General features: G+C 41.9%; 1 protein-coding gene across 1 annotated transcript; it reads left to right on the top strand.

Moving 5' to 3' along the window:
• The first annotated feature begins 3085 nt into the window (after positions 1-3085).
• LAPTM5 (lysosomal protein transmembrane 5) lies at positions 3086-7288 on the top strand. Its single transcript, XM_044671403.1, has 4 exons — positions 3086-3209; positions 3350-3445; positions 3838-3930; positions 6334-7288. Exons 1-4 carry the CDS (start codon positions 3108-3110, stop codon positions 6409-6411), a joined length of 369 nt encoding a protein of 122 aa, XP_044527338.1. The 5' UTR covers positions 3086-3107; the 3' UTR covers positions 6412-7288.
• Positions 7289-10262: the final 2974 nt, after the last annotated feature.

The following is a 10262-nucleotide window of genomic DNA, read 5'->3' as shown; positions in this document are numbered from 1 at the left end:
TTCCTTCCTTCCTTCCTTCCTTCCTTCCTTCCTTCCTTCCTTCCTTCCTTCCTTCCTTCCTTCCTTCCTCCCTTTCTGGATCATACAGCTAGGAAGTGTCTGAGTTCAGATTTGATCTTAGGACCTCTTGTCTCTAGGCATGGCTCTCAACCCACTGTGCTACCCAGCTAGCTCTGAATTTTTTTTTTTTTAAGGCGAGGAAAACCATTTCTGTAGCCTCATAGTGTATTAGATTGAGGAGAGTCTAAACTCAGATCACATAACCTAGAATGTCAGTCCACAGAATCATAGTGTGAGACAGTCCCAGCAGATTATAAAGCATACACTTTTTTTTTCAATCCTTGTTCTTCAAAACCTTTTAAAAAATGCCTTAATTAAGCAGTCAGGTGGAGCTTGGCATGGAGGCAAGCAGAGATCCATCCTGGCTCAGCTCTTTTCTGTTCATCATTTTTAACAATCCCTTTGATGGAAGCCTAGATAGTCTGTTTGTCAGATCTTTGGATGGCCCAAAGCCATGGGGGACAGCTAACATGTTAGATGACAGAATTAGGATGCAAAAAGACCTTGGCAGGCCAGAATGATGGGCTGCTTCTAGTGATAGGAAATTTAATAGGAATAGAGGTGAAGCCTGACAAAACAAAACCCAACCTCCCAAGAATAGGCTGGGGGTGGGTGGGTGGGAAGTGGTTTGTGGTTGAACAATCGTCCTAAGGCTTGGGCTTTTAATAGGCTAGAACATCAGTATGAGTCAAGGTGTGATATGACAACCCTAAAAGCTAATGTGATACAGGTATAGTGTTAACCGTAGCTGATGTGTTTTGGATTCATCCTGGGGCACCGAGAACATTTAGAGGACGTGGGGCAGGTTTGCTCTTGGTCAGTCGTGTCTGACTCTTCGTGACTGCAGCTATCCATGGGAATTTCTTGGTGAGGATCCTGGAGTGTTTTCCCATTTACTTCTCCAGTAGATCCTTTTGTCAGGCACTCAGAAGCCAAGTGACTTGCCCAGGGTCACACAGCTGGGAAAATATCTGCAGTTGGATTTGGACTCAGGTTTCCTGACTTTTTTTTTTTTAGACTGAAATAGAGCATTTCATTTAAAAATTATTATTAAGGGGGCAGCTGGGCAGCTCAGTGGATTGAGAGCCAGGCCTAGAGACGGGAGGTTCTAGGTTCAAATCTGACCTCAGATACTTCCCAGCTGTGTGACTCTGGGCAAGTCACTTTACCCCCATTGCCTACCCTTTCCACTCTTCTGCCTTGAAGCCAATACACAGTATTGACTCCAATACAGAAGGTAAGGGTTAAAAAAAAATATTATTAACTACTAAGTGTCATTGTGATTTTTTTTTTGACAGAAGCTTTTTTTGACAGGAAAAATTTACTTTCTGGAATGTTTTCCCAAGTGGGCTCACTTTTATTATAGTCAAGAATTCTACCAGTTCTCAACTCTAAGAGCTTTTTAGACATATAGAGGTTGAATGACTTGCCCAGAGTCACATGGCTAGGAAGTATCTCAAGTTGTATTTGAACTCAGATCTTCCCTGATTCCAGGCCAAGTGCTCTTAGCCACAGGGCCACAGCTGCCTCTCAGTGGAGTAGGTAGCAGATACCAGAGTCCAGAGTGTGGGGTGGGGAGTCAGGAAGACCCGAGTTCAGATCCAGGTTCAGACACTTACTACCTATGTGACCCTGGGTAGGTTGTTTAACCTTTGCCTCAGTTTCCTCAATTGTAAAATGCTGAATAATAAAATAATTTGTAAAATGGAGAATAATAAAATAATAGTATCTTCCTCTCAGAGTTGTTGTGAGGATCAAATGAGATAATATTTATAAAGTGCTTTGCACAGTGTTTGCAACAGAGTAGGGGCTATGTGACCAACTGGATCTTATCCAGAGAAGGGTTTATGAGAAGACTGGAAGCCATCAGTTGAAGAAACTGGAGATTCTTAGCCCTGCCAAAAGAGAAGACTTGGGGTGGCAGCGCCAGAAGAAGGATTAGATTGCTTATGCAATCTGCCAGCCTTGGATTGCCTTAGTAGTGGGGATTAGAGGCTTGTGCCACTATGCTAGGCTTTGTTACGACTTTTGGGGAGTGAGTTAGTAACACTAAGCTGATTATTTTCTCCTCCATGCTAAGCCTGCACGGTACACTGCCATCTGACAGATGGGACCACCTGAGGAATAATAATAGCTAGCATTTATAGTATTTTGAGGTTTTCAAAGTGCTTCACAAATATTAACTTGTTTTATCCTCACAACAAGCCTGAAAAGTAGGGACTATTATTATGTCTATTTTACAGATGGAAAAAAATGAAGAAAATAGACTTCCCCAGGTTCACGTAGCTAGAAAGTATCTGAGGCAGGATTTGAACTCAGGACTTCCTGACTCTTCCTAAGTCTGCCCATCCTATCTAGCTGCTCCATTTCTCTTGAAATTCAAAAGGCTACTTACCCTTCCCATAGCCATGAGAAACAAGGGAATGTAGCATGTTTTCCCAACCAGTTAATCTTTCTCTCTGAAAAAAAATTCTTTATTTAAAAAAAAAGCACATATATTACATAATACATATTTCCCTGTTTGTCATTGTGAAAGAAGACATATATTGCTTACAATAGAGAAAAGTCCATGGAGAAAATAAAGTGAAGAACAGTATGTGTCAATCTGAATTCAGACTCCATCTGCTCCTTCTGCAGTGGTGGATAGCCTTTTTCATTATGGGTCCTCTATCATATTACTTGCCTTCTTGGGGAGGGGAGAGGAGTGGAAGGGAAGGAGAGAACATGGATTCCAAAATATCTAAAAAACATTAAAAACTAAAATTATTTGACATGTAATCTGAAAAAAAAAAACCCTAACACTTAACATCTTATCATTGAGTTTAATGAGCATGCAAGTAGAACAAGATTCAAAGAAATACCAACACTAAGCACAATTAAGTATCTTTCTAATTTATCTTCAAATAATTTCAACCTGTGCTTATTGCATTTCTTCTATGGGCATCTAGTTTCTTCCTGATTCTGGATTAGTGGGTCAAGTGCTGTCTACTCACATCCCTTTCTTTTCTTCCTTCCTTCTCCAGAAAGGACCCTTCAAAGTGCCTCTCATGGCTCTGCAGTTGCTAGATTTCTGTCTCAGCATCCTGACCCTCTGCAGCTCCTACATGGAAGTCCCTACATATCTCAACTTTAAGTCCATGAACCACATGGTGAGTACAATCACATCCGCCCCTGAGGTACCTAGTAGCTGGGAAAATCCTGGGTTACAAGTGATGGTGGCTCAATTCAGGCCATAAGGCGGTTCCCTAAAATAACTGTCAATAACATCAAACCCCATGGACTATTGCAGAATTATCTCCCAAGTCGAGAGGGCCTGACTCAAGACCAGTTTGTCAAGTTGATGATTGGATTCTCCATTGCCTTCATCATGGTCCTCATCTTGAAGGTATGTCACATCCTCTTTTGCCTTGTCCCTTCCTCCTCCACTGAACTGTTTGGTATCCACACAAAGACTTCTGAATCCTGGGATTCTGGACTGATAGGGCCCAAGTAGAGCTCCTGGAAAGTGACTGATACTACCAAAATTTATCTTTGGCTCTTTCCTACCTCTGCTTACCTTTTTTGTTTTCTTTCCTCTCTCCAACTCCCACAGTCTCAGGGAGACAAGGGCGTTCTCATTAGTGTTCTGATTCTCTCCTATTTAGAACAGAATGGAACTAATAAAACCAATTACACTGATGTATTAGAGATTGGATATGTTCCATCTTCCACCCACTTCCAGCAGGAGATAGGGTTTCCTATCCATGCTCTGAAATCCAGTCCATTTTTTTTTTTTAGGTCTACATGTTCAAGTGTGTTTGGAGGTGCTACAAGTATATTAAATCTCTAAATCGGGCTGAGGAAAAAGTCAACACCAAGATCTTGCAGAAGGTGAGTAGTTAGACTATTCTGTAGTTAGGATGGGCCAATGAGGGCTTTGTTTTGCTATGGAGACGTTTAGAGGGGTGTTTTAACAACATCTTCAAAGCTAGGGTGGTATAAAAACATGGAGATTAGAACAAAATTAGCACAAAAAAAAGTGAGCAAAACTACAAGGTAGCAGTTTCTTCCTCTCAGTGACAGCAGGCTAATTCAGCTCCTTCCAGACATGATCCTTTCTTTCTTCTGCCCACAGCAGCCTGAGTCTCTTTGAGGGCATGCTTGGTGCTACTTTTCTTTGCCATGGAAATGGCTAGCTTTAGCTTTGCTGGAATGCAACTCCAGGAACTTTGGGGAAAGAGAGAGAGTGGTGGAAAGCTGGAGTTAATCTTAAAACAGAATTCAACTGTGTTTCCAGCTGCTTCCCAAAAGGCACTGACCCCAGCTACATTTTTAGCATCCTCTTCCCTATGGGGTAGCCAGGTGACTTAGTACATAGAACACTGGGCCATTCAAATTTGACCTCAAACGCTTCCTAGTCTTGTGACCCTGGGCAAGTCACTTAACCTCTGATTGCCTGGCAAAACGATCCACTGGAGAAGGAAATGGCACCTATGATCCTTGAGGTCTTGGAAGAGTTGTATGTGAATGAACAACAGGTAATTTCCTGTCTCTGGGTCCAGCACTCTATCCACTCCTCCATGTAGCTGGACACTTCTAGCTGTGAAGAAGGTTTTTCCGAACTCCGGTCTAAATCTGCCTCTCTCAAGGTTCCCCTAAGTGCTCCCTGGGTTATCCTTCAAATACTTGAAATCAACTTTTGTAGTTGCAGAGATCACAGAGCCAGAAGGAAATCTATCTCTCAAGCCAATGATTTTCCACTACACCGAAGCATCCCATCTATTATGGACCCCAGGCTAAACTGAGCATCCTCACTTAATAATAACTTCCTCAGTCCTGTTTTCAGTTTTGAAAATCACTTACTTGGGTGAATGAATTGTTGGCGGCCTAGTTATTCAATCTGTGGATGAATGATCTAAAGATGTAAGCAATAGCCGATATGTTTGCTTCTAGATCTCTACAGATTGGAATGAATGGGGCAAAGTCAATACAATGGAATTGAAGGGAGATGAGGATGATATTCTACACCTGAGTTATTATTATTTTTTTAATAAACGGCACCACTACATAAAGGAAGAGGGATTAGATTTATTCTGCTTGGCCTCAGAGAGGGCAGAATTAGAAGCAACGGAGAAAAGTCATGAATAGGCAGATTTAGCAGAGGAAAAAAGATGTAGCTGCATTAGTATTGAATTTTTGAGGGCTAACTGTGACTATAAAGCAGTTCTTGGGAAAAAGATTGGGGTTTTTTGGTGGATTGAAAGAGTTCAGTATGAGTCAACAGGAGAATGTAGTAAGTGAATGAATAAACTCAAATTCAGGCTGCTCCAGTAGAGAAGCAAAGAGTTGGTAGTCATCTCTCTTCTGCTCTGCTCATATCACTTCTGATGATTTTCAGTTCTGGGCACCACATTTTAGGATAGTTTAAAAAACAAAAAAACCTTTTACTTTCCATCTTAAAATTGTATTGATTCTAAGGCAGAAGACCAGTAAGGACTAGGCAATAGGGGTTAAGTGACTCGCTCAGGGTCACACAGCTAAGAAGTATCTGAGGTTAAATTTGAACCTAGGACCTCCTTCCTCTAGACCTGGTTCTTAATCCACTGAGCCACCTAGGTTCCCCCTAAAGTGATAGATTTTTGACAAGGTAAATATCATCCAGTGGAAGGAGACCAAGATAATGAGGGTCTATAGGACAAGATATATGTGCATTGGTTTTAGGAAGTGGAGATGTTTCTCTTAGAAAAGGGAAAACTTAAGGAAAAGCGAGCCTGGGGTCTTCAAGCATTTAAAAGGAAACTAACTTGGTAGTACAGTGGACTGCAGTCAGAAAGACTCATCTTCCTTCAATCAAATCTAACCTGACACTTCCTAGCTGTGTGACCCTGGGCCAGTCACTTAACCACAATGGCCTAGCCCTTACCGCTCTTCTGCCTTAGAACTAATACTTAGTATCAATTGTAAGATAGAAGGTAAGGGTTTATTAATTTTATTTTTATTTTATTAATTTTATTTTGTAAGGGTTTATTTAAAAAAAGAAAAAAGAAAAGCAGTGAGTTCTCTATCAGTTGAGGACTTCAAGCAGAGGCTAGAAGATGACTTTTTGGGGGGAAGCTGGTGTTGAAGAAGGGAGTCTTGCTCAATTTCTGGGTCTCTTGAGTCTCTTTCTACCTGGAGACTCTGAGATTCTATAAGAATTTCAGGACCTGGGCCATGGTTGGGGAGCAGAGCCCTAGAATGTGCTCAGCATCCTTGCATCTCTCTGTCATCCAAGTCACTCATCTGTTCTTCCAGATTCTTCTGCCGACCTATGAGGAAGCCGTGGCCCTGCCATCCAAGGAGCTGGCCCCACCTCCTTACTCAGCCGTGTGAGCTGCAGCATCCCTCCTCCCTGGCGGCCAATGGGAGGAGAGCAGAGTTGCTACAGATGCTTCTTTTTGCTTTAAGTGGCCCCCATGACTATCCGGCTTCCTTCCAGACGTGTTTCTGTTTTGTTTTGTTTTTAACAACCCTAGTAGAGCTCTGGTCTTTTTCACCCCTTTAGGGCCTGTTAGTGATATTCCTAAGTGGGGTGATCTGTTCCGACTGATACTAGAGCTAAAAGGGGAACCGTACATAACCTTTTAGTCCAAACCCGCTCCTTTTTCAGATGAGAAATCTCCGGTCCAGAAAAGGAAAGTGACTTGCTCAAGGTTGAACAGGTAGTAAGTGGCAGGGCTGGTATCTGAACCCAGATTCCTGACTCTACGTCCAACATTCCTTCTACACACCTTGCTGCCTTCTAATTGGATCCATCACTCAATTGTATCAAATAAGGGGATGGATGGGTTTGGCCCCACGAATGGTTAATTCAGTCAGTTTTCAATGCAGCCACAGTGTAGTCAATGGACAGCCACCCCAGCCCTAGAATTCATCAGACGTCCTGCTGCTTGACTGAATGTATGTATGGGTCCATGTCTTCACCACAGTTGTACTGTTATGGGGTCTGGAAGGCTCTGGACCAGAAGCATCATCTTGAATGAGTGCCTTGATGGCTATTGTTTCTTGGAGAGGCTATAGAGGTTTTTAGACTGAGAAGTGGCCTCTCTGATGGAGACTGAGAGGTGGGCTTTGTATGAGCAGTCAAGGTGAGCTGGGCATAGGGAAAAAGACTTGGTGTACCAGGCTTCTGGGCCTGGCAAAGTTGCTTTCCATATGTAACAAGGAAGGGCTTTATTAAAATTGCATTAAAGCTTTCTCCATGATTGACTCTATTTTTTGAATTTTTGAATCCCCTGGGGGCTAACTTGTCTTAGGACCAGAAACTCACACCTTGGGGTCCCTTTAAGGTACTTAGCCTTCAGAACCTGTTTGGACGGTGAGGGGTGGGGGATGGTGGGGGAAGAGGGCAAGAGGGAGAAGGGAATCATCTTATTTACTGAAATTATTTCTTTCTGCTCTATGACTCACACAGCTCCATATTTAATGCCTGGGTGACGTTGGACCAGTCTTGGACTTGGCTGCTCTGATTCTCAACAGTTAAATTAGAGAGATCCTCTGATCCTGGAATGTCCAAACTGGAAAGAATCTTAGAGAATCTCCTTTGGCAGAGGAGGACAGAAGAGAGAAATTATTTGCCTTAGGTCACATAGCAAGTTTAATTGTAGAGGAAGGACTAGAACCTAGTTGAATAGTCATTGAGGGTGATTATTATCAGACTGCCTTCTCAGATCAACTCCTGATTGTTTCTCTACTTGAATTCTCACTTCAATTTGTCACATTTATTAAGGTAACCAGGGTGACTAGGGTGCTTAGCTTCGGAAGACCTGAGTTCAAATTTAGTCCCTGACATTTTCTAGTTTTACAACTATGGGTAAGACACTAAACCTCTGTCTGTCTCGCTTTTCTCAACTGTAAAATGAGAATAATAATGTAGCATCTACCTCCCAGGATCAATGAGAGGATTTTTGTAAAGTGCCTGACACATAGATGCTTAATAAGTGCTGATTTCCTTTATTCCCAGGTGAATCGCATATATGTCATTATATTGGGCACCAGGAATATAGTGAGAAAAAGGGGATAATAATATCTTCCTTCAGGGAGCTAACATTGGGAGTAGAAAAGGTGATATGTACACAGACAAGCATAACATAAGGTATTATCTGACAGAGATAAAGGACAGAGCCAAGTAGAAGGCCCAGGGGAAAAGGGAGAAGAGAATCCACTAAGATGGAGGAGGTGGGAGTGAGGATCAGGGAAGGCTGAACAATATGAGGTGAATCCTGAAGTAAGAGGGATGCTAAGAGGTAAAGAAAGATGAGGAGAGAGCATCCTCTAGGCATGGTGGTAGGAAATACATTAAAGAAGAAAGTAGAATATTGAGTTCATGCAAGCTACTAGTCCAAAACATGTAGGGAACATAGAGTTTGTGAAAAGCAGTAATGTGGAAGAAAACTGGAAAATTAGGATGAATCCAAATTGTAAGGAGCCTATAATTCCAGGCTAAAGAGTTTTATTTTATTTCATTTTATTATTTTTTTTTTAACCCTTACCTTCTGTCTTGGAGTCAATACTGTGTATTGGCTCCAAGGCAGAAGAGGCTTAGCTCTCAATCCACTGAGCTACCCAGCTGCCCCCAAAAGAGTTTTATTTTTTTAAACCCCTTGCCTTCCATCTTAAAATCAATTCTGTGTATTTTTTTCCAAGACAAAAGAGCAGTAAGGGCTAGGCAGTGGGGGTCAAGTGACTTTCTTAGGGTCCCACAGCTAGGAAGTGTCTGAGACTGGATTTGAATCTAGGATGCCTTGTCTTGAGGCCTGGCTCTCAATCCACTGAGCCACATAGTTGGCTCCAAGAATTGTCTTTTATTTTACCCTAGGGAGCCATAGAAAGTGTTTGATGAGAAGAGATAAGAAGACCAATAAGAATTGGTCTTTTTTTTTTTTTTTTTTTTTTTAAATGAAAGTGATCTGATCCTGTTTGGAAGGCAGTGGATAAATAGGGAATAGTTAAGAGAAGAAAGAGAGAGGGTCACAAGTGATGGGACAAGATTCTAAAGAATACGGAAGGGGATGGGACCAAGGGTACAAGGGGGAAGTTAAACTTGGAAAAGGAAGGGTTTTATCTTTTGAGACTGGTGCAGAAGTGGGAAGGAAGGATGGATGAAAGCAGAGGGACTTTGAACAAGTGAAATAAGAGACTCATGCTTTACTATTCTCTCAGCTCTGCTCATTTCCTACACTGTCCTGCATGCCAGCCTTAGGATATCTGTCTCAACTTCAGAAGCATGGAATGAGGAGGTGGAAATGCATAATCTGGTGGTTGCCATATTTGTCATGAGCATGAAGAGTCATCCAGGACAGCGGAGACATTGCACTCTCTTCCTCCAGAGAAGAGTGGGCTAGCAAGAGTAAACTTGCAGATATTAAGACCAAGCTCTTGTTAGCTCATTTATTCATTCATTCATTAATATAAGTATTGATTCCACAAGCATATTAAGTACTCACTGCTAAGCATTGAGGATATAATGCACTGCCATCAAGGAGCTTACATTCTTTCTGGAAGAAATAACATGCACAAAAAAAATAAATTTCTTTGCATAAAAGTGAAAGGAATAGAGTTGAAGAGGATCCATTTGGGGCAGCTGGGTGACTCAATGGAATGGAAGTCAGGCCCAGAGACTGGAGGTCCTGGGTTCATATCTGGCCTCGCATACTTCCTAGCTGTGTGATCCTGGGCAAGTCACTTCACCCTAATTGCCTAGCCCTTGCCGCTCTTCTGTCTTGGAACCGATACACAGTATTGGTTCTAAGACAGAAGGCAAGAGTTAAAAAAAGAGCATCCATCAAAGCAAATAGGATTTGGTTGGAGAGGTGGGAGGAGTACCAGGAGTGTAGAGTGCCACAAAGCCAAAGGACAAGTGTCCAGGAGTGAGGACAAATCTATGGTGTCGCTTACTGCAGAGATTAGAAGGAAGACAGAAAAGAAAATGCTTAACTCCTTTGATCACAACCATGATCTTGGAAGTTAATTTTATTTATTATTTATTATTTATCTATATTGATAATTGAAGTAAACATCAACCTTCAGTAAGAGGTTAGTTGAAATTAAGGTTTTTTTTCAAAAAGAAAAAGATTATATGCACATAGATAAAGTCACTGGATAATGAATATAAAATAATTTGGGGGAGATGGCACTAATAACGAGGGGGAATAGGGAAGGCCTTGCAGAGGACTTGGCCCCTG

Source organism: Gracilinanus agilis, chromosome 3 (genome assembly GCF_016433145.1).
Source record: "Gracilinanus agilis isolate LMUSP501 chromosome 3, AgileGrace, whole genome shotgun sequence".
NCBI lineage: Eukaryota > Metazoa > Chordata > Mammalia > Didelphimorphia > Didelphidae > Gracilinanus > Gracilinanus agilis.
This window is presented reverse-complemented; position numbering and strand designations above follow the sequence as displayed.

Bases quoted from the DNA above. Each gene is read 5' to 3' on its own strand.
- LAPTM5 (XM_044671403.1), top strand. From the start codon at position 3,108: ATGGCTCTGCAGTTGCTAGATTTCTGTCTCAGCATCCTGACCCTCTGC. The intron at 3,210-3,349 runs GTGAGTACAATC...GGACTATTGCAG, and splicing joins TTAAGTCCATGAACCACATG to AATTATCTCCCAAGTCGAGA. The intron at 3,931-6,333 runs GTGAGTAGTTAG...CTGTTCTTCCAG, and splicing joins ACACCAAGATCTTGCAGAAG to ATTCTTCTGCCGACCTATGA.